General features: G+C 42.6%; 2 protein-coding genes across 5 annotated transcripts in view; both read right to left on the bottom strand.

The window, feature by feature from the left end:
- Positions 1 to 465: 465 nt before the first annotated feature.
- On the bottom strand, positions 466 to 1,589 carry LOC142968477 (glutathione-specific gamma-glutamylcyclotransferase 1-like). Its single transcript, XM_076108350.1, has 3 exons — positions 1,344 to 1,589; positions 1,175 to 1,210; positions 466 to 885 (listed from the first exon to the last, which is right to left on the bottom strand). Exons 1-3 carry the CDS (start codon positions 1,512 to 1,514, stop codon positions 466 to 468), a joined length of 627 nt encoding a protein of 208 aa, XP_075964465.1. The 5' UTR covers positions 1,515 to 1,589.
- Positions 1,590 to 3,063: 1,474 nt separating this feature from the next.
- Positions 3,064 to 18,547, bottom strand: part of LOC142968476 (delta-like protein 4) — a 28,271-nt gene continuing 12,787 nt past the window's right edge. For 3 of the 4 annotated variants that reach the window (XM_076108348.1, XM_076108347.1, XM_076108349.1), the window contains 11 exons: positions 16,477 to 16,691; positions 8,581 to 8,832; positions 8,239 to 8,296; positions 7,496 to 7,759; positions 6,672 to 6,732; positions 6,111 to 6,241; positions 5,830 to 5,999; positions 5,351 to 5,570; positions 4,496 to 5,237; positions 4,213 to 4,321; positions 3,064 to 4,099 (listed from right to left, as the gene is read on the bottom strand). In XM_076108348.1, the coding sequence (XP_075964463.1) occupies positions 4,094 to 4,099; positions 4,213 to 4,321; positions 4,496 to 5,237; positions 5,351 to 5,570; positions 5,830 to 5,999; positions 6,111 to 6,241; positions 6,672 to 6,732; positions 7,496 to 7,759; positions 8,239 to 8,296; positions 8,581 to 8,832; positions 16,477 to 16,515 (2,052 nt within the window). In that variant the 5' untranslated portion in view covers positions 16,516 to 16,691 and the 3' untranslated portion in view covers positions 3,064 to 4,093. Of the gene's footprint in view, positions 4,100 to 4,212; positions 4,322 to 4,495; positions 5,238 to 5,350; positions 5,571 to 5,829; positions 6,000 to 6,110; positions 6,242 to 6,671; positions 6,733 to 7,495; positions 7,760 to 8,238; positions 8,297 to 8,580; positions 8,833 to 8,933; positions 16,424 to 16,476; positions 16,692 to 18,547 lie in introns of those variants that run through there. The other variant, XM_076108346.1, reaches the window with a different exon arrangement.

Below are 18,547 nucleotides of genomic sequence, written 5' to 3'. Positions count from 1 at the left end.
CACAGCATGTATACAATGCAGTGTAATAGATACATAAAAGCTGGTAGGTCTGTGCAGTTAACAAGTCTCTGAGGAGCAGTCAGCATTTCCTCTGAGAGCCTACAGCTGTACATTCCTCAGCCATGACTGCAAACATGAATAGGAGACTTGTTCAAACGTACATGTTGTGGGTTGAGCATGAGCCACGGAAAAATAAACACCATTGGCTTCATGCAGATTTCAGTGTTTTTATTAGAATGTATGAATGTACACAGTACAAATGTTCTGTCTTCAACCGTTGAAAAACTTCAAGTCAGAAGGTCAAAATGTCATAACTGTGAGGTTTCGTTATGACCTAAAAACTAAGCCACAGAAAATGCCACCACTGCTTTTTTTTTCTCCTTGAAAGCAAATCATAACAAACTCATTTCCCTTTTACCCAGTATTAAAACATTAACAATTGTATGATGAAGTATGATGGAGCGTTTATGTAGCTCCCAGATGAAAGGACGTTTGGTCAGGGGGTTTGATCCCTCCGCAGTCACGGAAAATGTTCAGAACAGCCGCCTCAATAGAGAAGAGATGCTCGTCCTTTACCTCAGGACAGTAGAGCCTCATGAACTCTGCCAGGCGGACCAGGTATTCCATATTGTGGCCCGTGTTCCCTCTACAGGTGGCAATCTGGGCTGCGATCTCCTTGTCTGAGGCCGGGCCGAGGTAGATGGGGTTGTCAGGAGTAGCAATGTAGACGAGGGCCAACAGAGCACCCTGACCCTTCTCCTTAGGGATGAACTCCACCATCTCTGTTATGTAACCCCCCAACACAACCTCTCTCATGTTTAGGTGCTGAAGGGACTCTTCAATCTGGGAGTCAGTCACCTCATAGGCCACTCCCCATGTGCAAGACTGTAGGGAAAGCAAGTGGAGGAGGAATGTTAATGGTAGAAATATATGAAGATACATGAAATGGTTATACATGTCAAGTAAAACATATACAAGTTCATTCATCAGTTATTATTCTCTTCAATTTCATTGTTTCTTATGTTCACTAGTAGTGATTGGGTTAAAATAATATTTACAACTTTTGTAACAGTTTTTTATAGACTGGTAATAGTATAGAAATAGATAGAATATATAGTGCATGCTGTAAACAGTATTAAAATAGACTCGGAGCTTCCAAATGAAGGACACTTACCTCCTGATCCTCCACTAGTGTGGCCACTCTACCTGGCTGTGGAGAGCAAGGACACGGGCAGTGAACAAATAATACATGATAAACAGAAAAATGACTAAATAAACAACTAAAACCATCAGAAAATATTTGCAAAATAATATGATTGTAAATTAATGTGGACAAATCTCACCTTTTCCTTGTCCCCTCGATAAAAAGTATCTCCATGCCAGAAGAGCCTTTTGTATCCTTTGATGAAGCCAACTTTGCTCCTCTTGTATGCAAAATCAGGTTTCCACACTAAGGAGCCATATCCAAATATCCACAGGTTGCTCTTTTCTTTGATAATTTCCTGAGGTTTCATTGTATGATCTCGGCTGCGTTTGAAAAACGAGACAAGTGCTTTTATGTGGCTACTTCTGTCAACAAGTAGCTGCTCTCCTCTATTCCCTCTCTTGTTTCTATCTTGTTACATTCCAAGACATCTGAGAGTCGCTATTATAAAGTGCAGTGCAGTGCAGTTTTATCGAAACGAGTCTATTGTTAGGGTATCATCAGAAACACCGTTTGGACGCACTGTGCGTTTTCTCTTGCTGATGTACAAACACGTGTATTTGTTGTTTAGAGCGAGTCAGAGCGAGACAGTTTCGACCAATTAAATCGCCGGAGGGGCGGGCTTAGCTAACAGATAAACCAATCAGGATGACTTTAGTTGGAGCACCTCACACCAGTGTTTACCAGTGAATGTGGGAAAACCCATACTTTCTTTAGACCTCACTGGCTGCTGCATTTACAGTAAATGTGTATTTTTTAAAAGCCTGAGGATTTAAAATCCAGTAAGAAAATGTACACAATTCAATTTTTTTTTCTTTGTGACATGACATGGATTTGATTTGTTTTTTTATTTTCAAAACTTTTTTTCACATCATGGTCAAAGCAATATAAGCTTGTTTTGTTACAACAATTTCATTCATTAAAAAGCATTGTTAAAAGTGTCAAGCAGTTAGCGTGTCCAGCGGGTAATCACATTACCTATAAATAGCTGGGATTGTTCTAAACGAGCTCTCTCAAGCTCATTATGTGTCTGCTCTGCTCAGGTCTGTCTAGCACACCACTGTGCCAACACCGGCTGAACACTCATGGATGACTGCTTGAGATCATTTGTCCTCTGCCTGTCACTGCGTGGTATTAGATGAGTTAAGTTGTGAGAGAAACTATTTTCTTGAAACTTCACACAAAGCCTACTGCCCCCAAGTGGTAGTAACAGACATTGCTCCACACTTGAGACTTAAAACCAATGCTTCAACATTAGATGCAGGAGTTTTAGGTGATTAAAAGTGACAGTGTCATTTGCTGGGTTGTTATGGTGGTCTGCCTCATGGGGGCTTGGCAGCGACTGGGTTGAGGGGCCTCTGTTTGCTGTGCTCAGTAGTGAAAGGGCATATGCAGATTTCCTCATTGACACATGTGCAAGTATATGTCGGAGTTTTATTAAGTACCTCACATCCCTCTCCATCCCCTCCCTCTTTCAGAGATAGCTTATCACCAACAAAAGATCATATCTAGTCTGCATTGTTTCTCGGCGATGTTCAAAAATACAATAGCAGTTCCGAGAAGCACTCTGTTACTTTCTCTTTATTTTCCTTTACAGATGTTTCTTTTTAAATATGTATATTTTTGTTTGGGTAGCTTATTTCCTTCCTGCTTGCACAATGATTTCACATCACACTAATACAGACGTCATGGACAATCATTAGAAACGCTACAACGCCAAATATGACTGTATAGACAATGAAGTCACCTCGACGGCGGCTGACACAAATAAAGTTTCTAGATGATTTCAACATTTAAATTAGGATCTCTATTGGACCACATGTACACTCGACCAATAAAAACAAACAGTGTACCAGATATGTGTTCATTGTTTCTTTTTATAACAAAAAAATAATACAAATAAAACACCAACGACACTTTAAAAATAAATTCACCTTTTTCTGGGCATCAACTTAAAAACAGATGTACAATCCATACTTCTAATCTCAACATATAAATATACAGTATATACAAAATAATCTTATAAAACACAGAAGGAGAAAGAGCAGTGCTTCATATGCTTAAATTACTAATGAAATACTAATCTTACAAAATAACATTAATGGTTTAGTCATTTCCTTTGAAGGCGTCCTTGGTACGATAGTCACTTCATGTATTTCTTTGCATATGGTAAAACGAGGCCAAACAAGGCCAAATCATGAGTTGCCCTGCATGGCACTGCTGCATATTGCGTCTTTTGATCTCATATATTCATATTGCTGTGCAAAGGACTCAAGATAAGGCGGGGCACAAGGTTTTAAACAAATATATAAGGCTTTGTGATCTAGGCTGCATACATTCTTCATACAAAAATGGATTTACAAATTTGATAACCCTATACCCTTCAAAAATGAACCGTTTTCAGTCGTTTTTGTCCCTTTCTGATTAAGCTCAATGCTGATTTTTGTTTGCATAGCGCATTGTAGGCCACAAAAAAATGGAAAAGGCTTGCTCCTTCCACAGGCTTGTTGGCAGCAAGTTGATTTCTTGATTGCTGATTACTGCAATAAGGTGGAGAGAAGAACATCAAGATTGTCCTCTAATCAACACGCAGGCATAAACATCTTGGCATGTTGCCCTTGGATGAACTTGGACAGAGCAGACGAGGGTTTGTGTCGAAAACATCGAAGGCGCATCCACAAGTAAGATTTGCTGATTATTTGTAGTCTTCTTTACATTCTCACCGAGATCAGTAGCTTCAGTTCTTTTGATTTCGAGGAGCACACCGGCTCCATCCAGTTATCAAGTTTTCAAAGCAGCAACTTGCATTTAAATAAATCTCAGTCTCTCCACACTTGTAAACAGTCCACAAGAAATCCAATGTTGACAGTGAGTAATAATTTCCATTTATTATACCTGAAAAAGAAGAAGATCAAAAAAAACATAATGACTAAAATGTGGTCTGGTTAATAGTAAAGGTCATGCTCTAACGAAAAAGAGAAAATAGACTCATTATGAAAGTAACTTACCTCGGTTGCAATGATGCATTCGTTTTTCTCCTCTCCTACTACAAAGACAGACTGGTACATTGAATCGCTGGAAGAACATATTGTTGATATTCTACACGCTGGCCTTTCTCTGTGGAGTGAAGATACACCATGTTAGTTACCGAGCACAAAAACAAAATGTTTCACATTATCGTCAGTGAATTTATCCTCTCATCATCATACTCAAATCTTTCTGGTAAAAAAAAACGAAACACACCGCACAGTGACAGACACATAACCATAATAGAATAATTGAACTCCTTACCTATACATTCGACTCAAATGCTTTTTTTCTTCTATTGTCTTTTCACAGTTTTCATCTTTGTCCAAAAGGGACAGTTCATCCTTGTACCCGGTGGAGGTTTTATAGTCCAGGTGGTAGTGGTTGATGTATTTGTGATTTGACTTTTCCCTGGGAGAGTCCACCTCCAAATCCACCTTTTTATTGGTGTTCTTGAGCTCTAGAGTAGAGATGAGGTTCTCTTTCTGAAAGTCAACCTTGGAGAGGTTGTTCATGGTCTCCGAGTCCTGCTCCTTGCTTCTCTGCTTCTTGACGTGGCGTATTAATACCACCACCACGCAGAGAAGCACCAGAACAGCCACCAGGCCAACGCCCAAGCAGATGGCTGCCAAGCTCAACTTGTCCCCAGACTCCCAGCCTATGTTTGGGCTGGGGGTGTTGGGTAAAGGCACGACGCTGGACTGGCACTGGGGGCCGGTGTAATGGGAAGGGCAGATGCAGGTAGGCTGGCCTTTGGCTCCAGTGGTGCAGGTCCCACCGTTCAGGCAGCGTTGAGAGACACAGCGGTCGGTTGGCCTGTCGCAGTGGCGGCCTGTGTGCCCTGGGGGGCAGGTGCAGGTGTAGTCGCTGATGCGGTCTATGCAGGTGGAGCCGTTTGCACAGGGGTTCCTGGCACACTCGTTGATGTTGATCTCACAACGCAGACCTGTGAAGCCTGAGCGACAGCTGCACAGTCGGAGGTTACCGTGGATCACACAATGTCCACCTGTCCAAAACAAAACCACGTTATAGAAGCCTTCCTCATTTTCAGATTATTTCTAACACAAATACACAGAAAGAGAATAATTGTTTTTTTATTTAGAGAGAATGATGTATTACCATTGGTGCATTGCAGTGAGGTACATTTGTCCACCTTCCTCTCACAGTTAAGTCCAGTGTAGCCTGCTGGACACTCGCATATATAAGTGTTTCCATTATCCCGCTCTCTGCATTTGCCACCATGAAAGCAGGGTGTATCTGCGCAGGTCAGCATCCTGTGTTCACAGTGTGTCCCTTCAAACCCGTGTGGACACGCACACCTATAGCCGTTCTTAGAGTCCTGCAGAGGAAAAAAATATAAAGTTTATCAAAAAGCTCCCTGTCAGATGTTTTCTTTATCACATCCTGTTCACGACTGCCCCAACGAACCCTATTATCCTTAGTTTGAATTCTATTTACAGTACGCACTCTGTGAACTGGGTCATCTACTGACTTGACAATCGATAGCATCCTCCTGGACTAGCAGATAGAGTGAGGCAAAAACAAAAACAGGAAAGCCTGTGTTGTGGGAAAGGAGGGAGAGAGACTTCCGGACTCACCAGGCAGTGGCCTCCATTGCGACAGGGCTGGCTGTCACACTCCCTGACCTCCAAGTCACAGTTAACCCCGTTGAAGCCAGGCATGCAGGTGCAGGTGTAACTTCCCTGGCCCGTATTCATACACGTGGCACCGTTGGCACAGGGTTTGTGATGGGTGCAGTAGTTCAGATCTGAAAAAAACAAATGGGTGAAAACGTTACTAATGTAATAAAAAAAAAAAAAGCACCACATTTGAAGCAGCATTTTTTTTATTTACAGAGTACAAAGAGGTAGTTACACACCTTGGTCACAAAAGATGCCTCCCCAGCCCTCCTTGCAGGTGCACTGCCACGGCTCTTTACAGGTACCATGTTTACAGGATGGATGGAGTTTACACACATCACAAAAGAGTCCCTGCCAGCCTTCTCTGCATCTGTACACACATAAAACAAGACAACGTGACAGTTGGCTCACGCACAAATGAACACCCATGGTTTGCCCTGGTTGGCCTCCTCATTGCCTCTTGAGCACAGTCATGACAGAGAGAATACGTCATGACAAAAATACATTATTTGCACACTGTAATCTTTTCATCCTCTATGTCATAATCCTAGAGATAATCCTAGAGACGATTTAAAATAGAGAGACAAATAAATACATCCTAAAAGTAAAATACAATGTTACACTTGTGTTACATAATTAGGCACAAATAGAGTATTTAATGGTTTATCTGCTTTCAATTAAGCTTTTATTCCTGCAGTCGTTGTAAATGTTTATTATTGTATTTTAGCAGTTCGCTGATCACTGATGCCAATGAAGAGACATCTACATTTAATTATGAATATCCATAAGTGAACACTCACTTGCACTGTCCAGGTAATGTGCAGTTTCCATTCCTTTCGTTACACCCTTCGAGACAGATTGCTGAAATAAAACAGGGATGTTTAGATTTCTAATTTAGCAAATATAACAAGCTTCTAATAATGCTTTCCCCCTCCCTCGCACAGTAAAACCTGTTACCTGAACATTTCAATGAAAAACATTCGCCTCGCCTGCTCTGTGCTGTATACGTATATGTGACATAGAGATTGCGCATGGTTTTATGGTGTTAAACGGCTGTTTAGTGCGGAGCAGATGCTTGTTCCCAAAAAAGGAGGACAGCTGTCCCATTGTTATCGGTGGGCAGCTCGAGCCCCGTTTGCAGCTGCTGCCCTACACCGCTTTAACAATAGAGCCCACAATTTAGTGGCGCGTGGCGGGCGATAATGCCGCGATTAACCCCGGCGCGCGCTGCTGGGCGACTACCGCCCTGGATTAAACCGCACGCGCCTTCGTCAAATTTCACCCTGATAGCTCCTCTCTCCAAAAAAAACACACACCTGTGATGATGTAAGAGGTAATTTAGACATTAACGCTCTAAACGTTATTTAAGCCTATTCTGAAATGTACAAATGGCTTATATCACTTTGCAGCTTATTTAGCTGAATGTTTAAGGGCAATTAAACGGAAGCTAAACAGCTACCCATTGTTTCTTAAATTACACAATGTCTTTCTTTATATCATGTTTTGTAAATTTGTATCTTAATTTTACTCCCTTAGGAGCAATTCCGCCTAAAATCTGCATTGTGACCTTTTATGACATACAAAGGAAAATAAGTGTCCATATGGTGTCTTTACTCTTGCTTACGTTCTTGGCAGTATTCTCCCTTCCATCCCGGTAGACAGGCTATTTGCCCGTCAGGCTTGCAGGTGTAGTGGCCAAAATGGTCGTCTCTCGGAATGCATATTTTGGAACAAGTGTCCCCGTAGTAATGTTCATTGCAGATGAACCGGTATGAGTACCTTAGCTCCGTCTGCGTCCCCCTCTGCACATCCTGGGACCACTCATGCCCTATTCCCAACTGTCTTTGGATGGCAAAAGAACTAATCAAGAATTCAGGGTTGGTGATATCTGTGAGGAACAGAACATCAGACACATAATGATAAGTTTAAAGCAGAAACAATTTAACAGTTATTCATTTTGTGATTTATGTAACAATACACAATATATACACTGAAATGTCCTCTTCCTCTACCATTATTCCCTCGTTATGAGGGACCTAACAAAAAAGGTGTAAAATCCAGGAAAAGGCTGTCATGGGATTTTTTTGGCAAGGCTTCGTATTCTCACTCAAGCCTGTACACTTTCCCATGCATGCCAAAAATAAAACAAGGGAAGTGCAATTGTGTTGGAGAGATGTGATTGTGAAGAATTGTCGTGTGACTCATAAGGCATCCTAACAAACACGCATCCATGACGTTGAAAATGCCGGATGCATTTCCCAGAACGTTAAGTGAGGGTTATTGATGAAATGTGGAATAGTTAAGTCATTGAGGCTACACAAAGCATGTCTCCCTCTAGTGGTGGACGGGCAGTGCCCGTCTCCTCACCTCCAGATAGGTCCGCTGCAGGAGAATACCGGGCTTCAATAACTAATGAGAAAGCACCCTGTGGGGACAAATGAGGAAATAAACGTCAACAAAAAAGACAAATTTACAAATATACAAAAATAATATATTTACATAGGTTCTGTCTTTTACTTTGTTTCTCTGAAAAACATTATAAAATTGTTTTATTTCACTTTATTTCGCCAGAAAGATCCAAACCTGCAAATATTGTACTCTTTAATTCATTACTAAAATCATTTTGAATTGAATGCGTGAACATTTGTTTGGTTTCAGCATAAGAGTGTTGAAAGCCATTCGGACACACGGAAGGACAGGTGCTCTTACCGGCCAGGTGAAGTTGAGCGGCAGACGCAGCCTGGCGTCCTGTTGGATGCTGAAGGAGTCGGTGCCCAGAACAGGTGTGGTGACTTTGCCAAATAAACAGTCTCCAGGAGACACCACCGTCTGGAAGTTCTTCAAACAAACCCTGAAATAAGTCCTGCAGCCAGTCATGCTGCAACTAAGTCCATTTGCCAGCAAACCTTTAGTATTCTGAAAGTGATGGAGATCTATCTCGTACACGCCTGATCCCAGAACCTAAAAGGATACAAAAAGTGAGCACAACAGAATACTGCAACGTTCGTTTCTAAAATTATTATTTTCCAATTTACAAAGATATAAAAAAAAAAACAGGCTACCTGAGTAAATACAGTTACAACTATTGCGAGGACAAGTGTGAACCAAACGGCCATCCTTTAGAGTTTGATGTGCGTATCCTTAAAAAATCAGTTTGTCCGCCAACAAAACGCTCCTATTCCAAATGGTGATGCCAAAAAAAAAACGGAGTGAAGACAAATAAAGTGATCAGAATAAATATAATCCTCCTTCCAAAGCCTGTACGACAAGATCCAGCTCCACAAGCCGTATCCAGAAGAAGAAGTTGAAAAAAACAGTTATCCAGTGCTAGAGGTTAGACACATATCAATAACGTCAATATCCACAAGTGAGTCTGTCTGCGGTCTTTATGTTGCCCATCCATCGTTCCGGTCAGATGTTGTTTGAGTTTGCTGTGCAGATGCGAGACTTGTGTTGCCGACAGTGATGCGAGCATGTGGCGGAGCATCAGCGCACAGTGACTCCCAGTGAGGGGTGTTTGACGTCCCTCCCAGTTTATATACCGCAGTGGAGTGCCATTACTGGCACTGTCAGTATATAAACACCGCCCCCTCTGCCTCTCCACCTTCTTTCTTTGCTGAGAATATCACCATCGTTCATTGTCATTTTGGAGGATATTCTCTTCGCCTCACCTGCTCCAGAAAAACATAACTTTTCTGCTAACTAAATACAGTATATTGCAAAACAACATACGGTAAAATAAATATAAGGTATTTTAAAACCAGCAGGCCAATAAGGTCAGTAAATTCACCGTTGGCTACCAGAGACACGGGCTCAATAGAACAGTAAACTGTAGGAAAATAAGTAATTTTTCTTCAGGATCATCCTGATTATTTGTGCGTATTTGCGCGCTCGGACGCTCCGACTGTCTTTTAAGCTTGTGACCTCGCAGCGTTCTCTCTTGTTTCGTGTGTTTATTTAAGACAGAGAAGACGGAGCCGGAGATAGCTCCACAGCTGTATGATAATGGTCTCTTATTGCAAACACATTGTATCACTCATAAATCAGCTGAGGAACCCGCGCTTTACAAAAATCTGGCGCGTAAATGAGCGAAGATGTGCCGTCCAGTATTACTGTATAGATTTGAAATTAACATGAATGATAGTATGTTTCTTCGGGAAATATTTACAGATCTGCCAAACATGCCCTAAACAGACTTCATTGGTTATTTTTAAAATAATTGTTTTAAATATAATTGGATAGTTTTAGTCATTCAGAAAGCTTATTTAAGGACACACACACACACACACACACACACACACACACACACACACACACACAGTGTGATGCATATACTTGCCACCATATATTTCACTTTGCTTATTATGCTAAATAAAAAGACCATAACAAGTGCAAGCACCCAGCCTTTCAGGCACTTTGTTTAACATAAAAACTAATAATCAATCTCAATCCAAAGCCCATTTGTTTAAATTAAAGCTGAGATTGTATCCTACATGTAGGGTAACACTGTTTGTTGAACTAACGTCCACTCGAACCGTTTGAAAAAAAAAGAAAGAAAAACTTCCTCTCGTTTCATGTGCACGTATAATTGTTCTAAGAGAGAAAGTAAAAATGAACTCAAAACAGTATATAAAGGCTGCTAAGCAAATAAATTCAAATGCTATATATATTTTTGTCACATGAAACTCATGCTGGGCACAGGCATTGTTACCTTTATCACCCCTGCAGCAGGTCAACTTGTCTGAGAGGATTTACAGTGAGGGAACAGGATTCAGGAGCTGTTCCCTGGCCATGAAGGTGTCTGGCTGAACAGCTCTCCTGCCGAGATGACTTCATCTCTAACCCCCCACCTTTGACTTATAGGTTTGAAGTTCCACTTTAGGGCAGAGACAATGGACTATTGAGTGTGGAGCAGTGTGAGCAAGAGGCCCGGACATCTCAAAGCTCTGCTGTATTGAAGCATTTGGTGTTCCCACCATTGACTGAATCCCACAGATCCTGTGGAAGACCAATGCAGCCCTGTACAGTGGTTTAATCCTTAATCCTGTTCTGTGTTGAGCATAAAAATGACTTCAATGCACTTATCTACGAGAGATCTCACTAGTTTATATGACTGCAGTGGACTCTAGAGCCCCATCAATCTCTTTTGTGTATAGTGCAAGGGTGCTCCTGCCCTCCCTTCATACATGTCAAAACATCCATACGTTTTAATATTTGATGGACCATGGTTAAGGTTTCCCAACTGTAGCTCAGGTTACAATTCCTTGTAAAGCTTTGGACTGTGCTGAACAAGCAGTGATGCTCGGATTGGATCAGAATGAAGGAAAACATTGGCTTGAAGCACCTTTCTGGGGATGTACACATCAGACATTTTTTATATTTACATATTAATATCCTGATTTTATCTTTTTATTTTATTTGTGTTTATAATTAGACAGAAAGCCTGACCTGAAATAATAGGACATAGCTGTATGGGTTATTTGCTTTTGGCCAATGCAAACAATAATATAACAAGCTCCTTTCTGCTGTGTTGCTCTATAAACACAGCCATGGAAACAGACAGCAGCCCACCACAGTTTCATCTCAGCTTTGTATAGGGCATCATTTTTCTTTGTGACAGTGTTTTACAAAGCTGATGTCTGATTGTTATATGGCTTTTCAGCTGGCATCCAAACCCCAGAAATAACATTTTGATTGTGAAACAAAGAGGTATGAAAGTGCCTTTGGACTTATTAGGCAAGCTGCTATTTAAAAGAAAGTGCCTGATGCAATTGTTTGATTCTTTGGCAGACTAATGTTTGTTCCCAGGAAAGCCTGCCTTCTCAGCAGTGTTTGTAAGTTATAGACATTACCAAGATGTTTGAAATCTCATTTATCAAAATACTAATAATTTAATCCAATCAGGGATGTGCTTGGCTTTTTTCAATCTGGGACTGGGCTTTTTCAAATGTAAGCAAAGAAAAAAAAACATCATACTGTTGATAGTTATTTATATCCAAAACACATGACAAGTACTACGTCCCCCATTAACATAGGGATCAAAGGCCTTTTTTAATTAAACTGTCCCCTGCTAAATGCAAATACGTATTTACTGTTAATTTACATAGAGTATGACTAAAACAGGGAACCTGATGACGCAAGTGAAAAGTCACCTCACATACTCTCGTAGGTGAAAACATTGTGTTTCGCGATTTAATGTCACAGCTGCAGTGCAGCTCCTTAGATGCACTCAGACTGGGCAGACCACGTTCTTCCTTTTATCTGCCCTCCAGGTTCATTGGGCCCCACGGCCTGATTTGGACCGTCTCTGGCCACTGATCCTATAGCATCAAAAATCTGGGCGAGTGCAATGGGAAATTAGCTACAGTGCTAACAGATGGCCCCTTTTAGTCTAGAAATCTGCCCTGTTTAATGCAGAGCAGTTTAACACTTCTTTACAGCGCATTTGATCTCTACGCCCCAATCTGTCCAGCCGATCAATGGGGCTTTTGATGTGCACTGCCAATGGATCTGAGGCATCTGAGCATGTCGCCCTCGGAGGAGAAACCACCTGCTGCCGCAATTAGAAAGGCGAGGGGTGGTTTCCTTCCCTCACAGCGCCGTGCTGCCCTGTGTTAACTTAATACTGCCTTCAGACACACAAATGCTCTCCATTGATGGGGGGGGATATTTGTTTCAGCCAAAATTGTTGAAATATGTGTGTGGGGGTTCAGGGTGTTTCTAGAAAAGCTTGACATGCTTTAGCCAAGGATTAAATATAGAATTTAATGTTGCTGTAAAGGAGAAGACATGACTGTATGTCAACTAAATGTATTTCCAACAACATGTTGACAATATGAGGCATACAGTCAAATTTATATTGTCAAATGTGTCACTTTTGGACCTCGAAGTGATTTCTGATTGGCGTCATATGGGTGTCTGTATATACTCAGTTTAAACCTTCACACTTTCAGCTGACATCAGACACCCTGACATTATGGTTGCCTTCTAATAAGAGTCCTGGTCTGTTGTGGAACTTTCCAGCCACCCTCTTGCTATACTGTTGGCAAAACACAGCCATGTCGGCACTCCTCTACCCTTACAATGCAACCAACAACACACTTTCGTCACTGACACCACGTGACAATGCACGTAGGTGTCACTTCACCTGAGTAAAGCGACTGAGGAGACGTCTGGTGGATGGCAGGATCATGTAATCATTTAAGACTGCGGTGTATTTTTCTTATAGCTCAACACAAGTTTCTAAAAGACTCTTGCTTGCATAGATCAGGCCGGGGTGATCTGAGGCCATGTGTGTAACGGCTGTCTGTGTGCCAGTGTGCCAAGAGACAGAAGCACATACCCCAACCACCCCTTCAATACTTGATATTGATCCTAACAGACCAGCTCCACCTTTGATACGTGGACTGTTAGCAAGGGCATGTAGGCACGCCCACATCTGTCACTCTAGCCAAATGATGTCATCTCCTGCTGTCATGTCCTTCTACATTTTAGCAGATGCATTTCCATTTCACAGTGTTTTTCTGTCATTGTCCCTCTGTTGCTGCTGTTTGTGTTGCACTTAGAAAATAAATACATGAAGGACACTCCCAGGCACGGAAGCCAAACATGTTTTTGTGTCCGAGCAAGCTCTTGAGTGATTACCAGGCTAATTGTGTGTGTGTGTGTGTGTGTGTGTGTGTGTGTGTATGTGTGTGTGTGTGTGTGTGTGTGTGTGTGTGTGTGTGTGTGTGTGTGTGTGTGTGTGTGTGTGTGTGTGTGCGTGTGCGTGTGTGTGGAAGAAGCTACTGTAGCCTTGAGGAAATCCTCCCTCGCCAGAGTCAAAGCATCTTTGCCTCACACATGACAAAACCTCACAGCAGGAAAAGGAAAGAGATAAATGGAGGAGATGGAAGAGCGTGCTGGTGTGAAGAGGGCTGTTAAAACCAGACCGCTTAGCATAGAAGACCAGCCTGAGAATATGAAGCCTCAGGCCACGCTAACCCGCAATTCACACGCTAATCTACCTGTTAGCACGAGGTGTGAACAGGTGCATTCCCTTTATGTGCTGCACAGTGGGGTCTCTGTGTCCTCAAGGGGTTTTGGCAGCACAGATGCGCCACAGGAGAGTTTGAAATAGCTCCTTTTAATTGTCTTTTATTTTAAACGACCTGGCTTTGTGAATCAGGGGAAATTTTCATCAAAGTAATAGCCACCATTAATCTTCAAAGTTGCAAGGATTTTGGCCTCAGCGTCACCATAGGGGAAATTGAACATAATCACTGAACACCATCAGCATGATAAGCATCTAGTAATTTCACCTTAGCATCCCCGCTGTTAGATGCTGTAATTTGGTGTGATAAGAGCCTGTGATTCTGGTTTAATTATCCAGAGACTTATCTGCTTTTTCTTCCTCCACTTCCTGACCAGGGGCACATGACCTCTACAGCACACTACACTATATTATTGTTTATTTATGTAGACGGATCTAGAGGTATTTTTGGAGGGTCTGTTGTTATTTCCTTTGACGATTTGAAATTCCTATTTGTCCCTTTTCCATTTGGTCTCAATGCACGAGCAGTTTCCTTGCTTCATGGGAAGTATAGATTCTTGGGACTTTGCTCTGCTGGCGTTGTGTGTGGGACTGTTATGTTTCAGAGTAATGCATGAGGATGTGTGTATATGAAGGTGAGAGGGATCTCACGAAACCCACTTTCTGTGTCATTCTCTGTGCTCGTGCGAGGCCTTGTCCTTGCCCTACCGAGAGTTATCAGCGTGAAATGTGACCTTTTGTTTGTATTCCATTTAGCTATAGCTGAACTGCAGTTGACCTCATAACCGCTCACTGTGTACATACACACAAACCCATCTCAACTCTGCAGGACAAACAGCAGATGCAAATGCTTTTGTGTAGAGTGATTGTTACCCAAGTCAACTTGAGAGGCCTGGTCATGATATTAACAGCAGTGTGCAGCACAGATGGAAGATGTATATGTTTCATCGGTTAGTTTGTGTTTCTGCGGCCAATGAGCGAGTGAATGGGATTCATGCCATGTTTGACATCACTTAGGCCTCTGTCCATGCTTACCCAGCCTCGTACTGAGACAACAGGGGCTGACTGGATGGGGGTTTGATTAATTCTCTCAGTGGGAGCCTGGTGGTGAGGAGTCTGCTGCAGCCTGTTTGTCTAGTAAAGGTTTGAGGTTGGATCTTCACTGATGAGACTGTGTCGAAGGGCTGCGTGTTTACAGTGATGAATATGTTCTCGCAGAGTCTAACCAGTGGACTGAAGCGGTGAAGCATTCGGCCTTATTTCTGAAGTTGGCCCTGTCGCCCAGGAGGAGCTCCCTCGCTGCCAGGCCTAATAGCCCTGGAGTGTTGTTCCAACTTGACCCTGTAAGTCCCATGTTACCCTAGTTGTTACCCCTCTGACTTGGCTCTCATGGGCAATTTTCATGTCTATGTCCAATATTTGACATCTCTCAAAACTCGGTGCTCTCCAGATCAGGCTGGATGTCATACTTTTAATATTCATTACTTTCAAAAATGCATCCCACTGCGCAATGCTCACATTTTAAACCAATTTCTTCCTTATGAGGAAAAATGTGTGGAAAATGAATGTGGAAGAGGAGTGATCCCTCATGGCGTGGTGACATAACGCTGCCCGTTATGCCGCTCCTAGATGCACACATAAGGATTTTTGGTGTTTTCTTTGGAGCACTTCTAATGGATTGAGATGAATTGGTAACTGTTCCATGCATATTAATCTTTCTGGTCAGAGTTTGTGTTCTCATACACTACGTGATGATTTATTAGCCATGATGATGAATGACACTGATAGTATAAGTGCAGACCCAGCACATTTGAACAGGGGCTATGTTGTTTGTCTTGCAGCCCTACGCTGATTAACCAGAGTAAAAAAATCAGCACAGTGCAATACTGTGATTCCAACCAGATTACATAGAGTTGTGTGTGTTTTCAAGTCTATGGAAGCCCCCAATGCCATCAAGTCAAAGGTATGTTTTTCAATAAAGGAAATGACAATGTATCTCAGCAGTGCCACTCCGGAGACCATAACAATATTTAAATCAATCATGTAACTGAAGCTTGTCCAACTATCAACCAAACTGCAACAGCTAGTCTCGACAAAGTACACAGCCAGCAGGATCATCATCCACAGGCTAACAGGCTAACAAGCACTATGTTGAGTACAATACTCGGGTACATTCGGCTGACATGTCACACAATATTACTCACTGAGCTTTCGCCTGTGTGGTCAGACCCTGCCTTAACATGGTCAGGTCTACTACTGTGTTGTGTCATAGGAGGAAACAGTAGGAAAAGATTTGTGAGATTAAGGTAGTGATCATCATTTTATTTTGTAGGGCTGCATTGAAAAGCTAAAGCTAGAGTTATTTTTGAAAGTGTGTGAGGTACCATGAAACGTTTATGAGTTCTTTGCTTTCTTTGTTGACATGCCATAACTTGGATGTGGAACTTTACTTTCCCTGGTTGTGGTAGTGACAAGTGTCCACTGGTCACTTTTTGTCACCCGCACCGCTAACAGCCGTTACCCTCCGCCCTCCACCTCCCGCCCTCTCACCCTCGCCCCATCCTCGGCCTTACCCTGAGCCTGGGAGCGGAATTCTGGGAACATTTTTCCATGTGAAATGCCGAGGTTCAGTCGAGGGGTGTGACGCCAGTGCATTGTTCCAGCAGCAAAAAAAGGAACCGCTTGTGATGAGGCCAATTCCTGTCGGTCCCAAAAAAACAGGCACTTTCTCACACCGACTTCCTTCCTCATTGGACAGCACAAAACAATCCCAGACCAACCAGCAAAGCTAAAAAGAAAGGAAGAGAATGAAAGAGAGCAGAAGGAGAGGTCAGCTTGTATTTGAAGAGATATTCTCAGTCTCGGTTTTATATCTGTAGCTGGGAACACAGATTGTCTCTGCAATCTGCAGTTTTCACCTGACTGCCCCTTTTAAAAGTAAAGGCCCTTTATCTGCAGATACAGACCCCTGCAAAACACGTTTACCCTTATGCACTGTATGTTATCCTAGTGACAGCAAGCTGCTCTTATCTTTACTGCCTGAATGATCGTCATCGCTGAAGTGAAACTCCTAGCACTCTGCTTTTTACTATCCCCGAGTGTTTGCTTTTAGCTCTAGTGTGAAGACGACAGGCAGTGATTGTGGGTTGATCCTAAACCTTGCCATCATGTCATGAATTATACTCAACTGATTGAGAGAGCAGGACTCAGGAAGCACCTGCCTGTGCGGAGGGCTGGGCATTTATCTGACCCCGCTCACATCAGGTGGTTTCCTTGTTTACGTTATCTCCCTGCGGCTCCCTGTCGCCTGGCCACTATTGGCTACCCTCGGCCACTCCTTTTTCCACCACATTCATTGATCTTGAGAGGGCTTGCCACTTCCCTGTTTCTCCTTTCCCACCAGAATGATTGTGTAGAGGAGATACTTTACCAGGAGATCACTGACAAACAGAGGAATTGGTTTAATAAGCTAAAAACTCAAAAGCTCTGCTTGACCTCTCACTTCTGTCCTCACAATATAAACATGGCAGCCTTGAAGACTGTCTTCCTTTTCCTCCTCATGCCTATACTTAGGCTCAGAGAAAACAAGTAAGCTCATCAATTAGCCTGACTGATAACCTTGATCCTGCTGTCCTCCATGTCACCTGTATTGCTCAACCCTAACCCAGCTGGCAAGATTTAAACACTGATTTGCCTTGGGGGGTAAGGGTTTTTAAATGTGTTCATGCACCGGTGGCTGGCGGTTCATTATTCCAGGAATCCTGTTGAGACGGTGCTTTTCCTCTCGGCGCAGCAGCATTTTTAATAGTAAAGTTATTGAGTTGTATTGCTGCTGAATGTTTCCTTTTCCCCCTGTTGATATAATTACGGTTAAATTGCTGCTTGGCATGAGTGGAAATGACTGCAGGTGGGCCAGGCACAGGTGCTGTCTGTAATTATAGTGCATGAGATCCAAAAATAATTATCTAAGCTAAATACATGTAATCAACCTCTGCAGATGTGCATCTCAACTGTTTTATTAAATGTTTATTCTCACCAGGAGGCACGGCTGAGCATTGTGCGTGTGAGACAACGGCAGTGGCTCTCTGCTTGGTTGTTAGGCTCGTACTCTGGCTGTCCCATCATGTTGGTGGAGATCTATCTGTCCTGGCAAGGCATGGTTCGATGTTACAGACTCTGATGGTCAGCCAAGTGACTCGTTGAAGCAATGACAATATCCAGAATTTCATCTCTCCATCAGCTCGGTTGTGACTCAGTAAAACAGTATAGATTGTACATCTTTTTCACAGTTTAGGTTAGGTACGTGTACAATATTATGCTCAGTTTTAGTGGTCAGTCTAAAGCAAGACCGTCTCGATGGACATTTTCCTCCATAGTCAGTGCGCCCTCCTACTCTCTGCATGGCCTTTCAGTGGCCCTGCTTTCCTTACTATCTTGTTATCTCAGCAAGTGTTTCCTGCGAGCACCTCGGTCTTCTCTGGGACATGTGGTAGAGCTTGCGGTGTGTTAGGTCCACGGGGTATTGTTCTCCCGCAGTTTGACCATCGTAAATTTGCTGGAAACGATTTGTCAGACATGAGAAGGGGGGGGGGGGGAGCCAGGAAAGGAAAAAAACAACAACAAAATCAGGGCCCTGATGTGGCC

Source organism: Anarhichas minor, unplaced genomic scaffold (assembly GCF_050575085.1).
Source record: "Anarhichas minor isolate MPS153535 unplaced genomic scaffold, ASM5057508v1 ptg000040l, whole genome shotgun sequence".
Classification (NCBI taxonomy): Eukaryota; Metazoa; Chordata; class Actinopteri; order Perciformes; family Anarhichadidae; genus Anarhichas; species Anarhichas minor.
The sequence above is the reverse complement of the archived record's forward strand: the minus strand, read 5'-3'. Positions and strand labels throughout refer to the sequence as shown.

Excerpts from the sequence above, each read along its gene's own strand:
- LOC142968477 (XM_076108350.1), bottom strand. The coding sequence starts at position 1,514 with ATGAAACCTCAGGAAATTATCAAAGAAAAGAGCAACCTGTGGATATTT. Across the intron at positions 1,211-1,343 it reads ATCGAGGGGACAAGGAAAAG|CCAGGTAGAGTGGCCACACT; the intron begins GTGAGATTTGTC and ends TGCTCTCCACAG. Across the intron at positions 886-1,174 it reads CACTAGTGGAGGATCAGGAG|TCTTGCACATGGGGAGTGGC; the intron begins GTAAGTGTCCTT and ends CTTTCCCTACAG.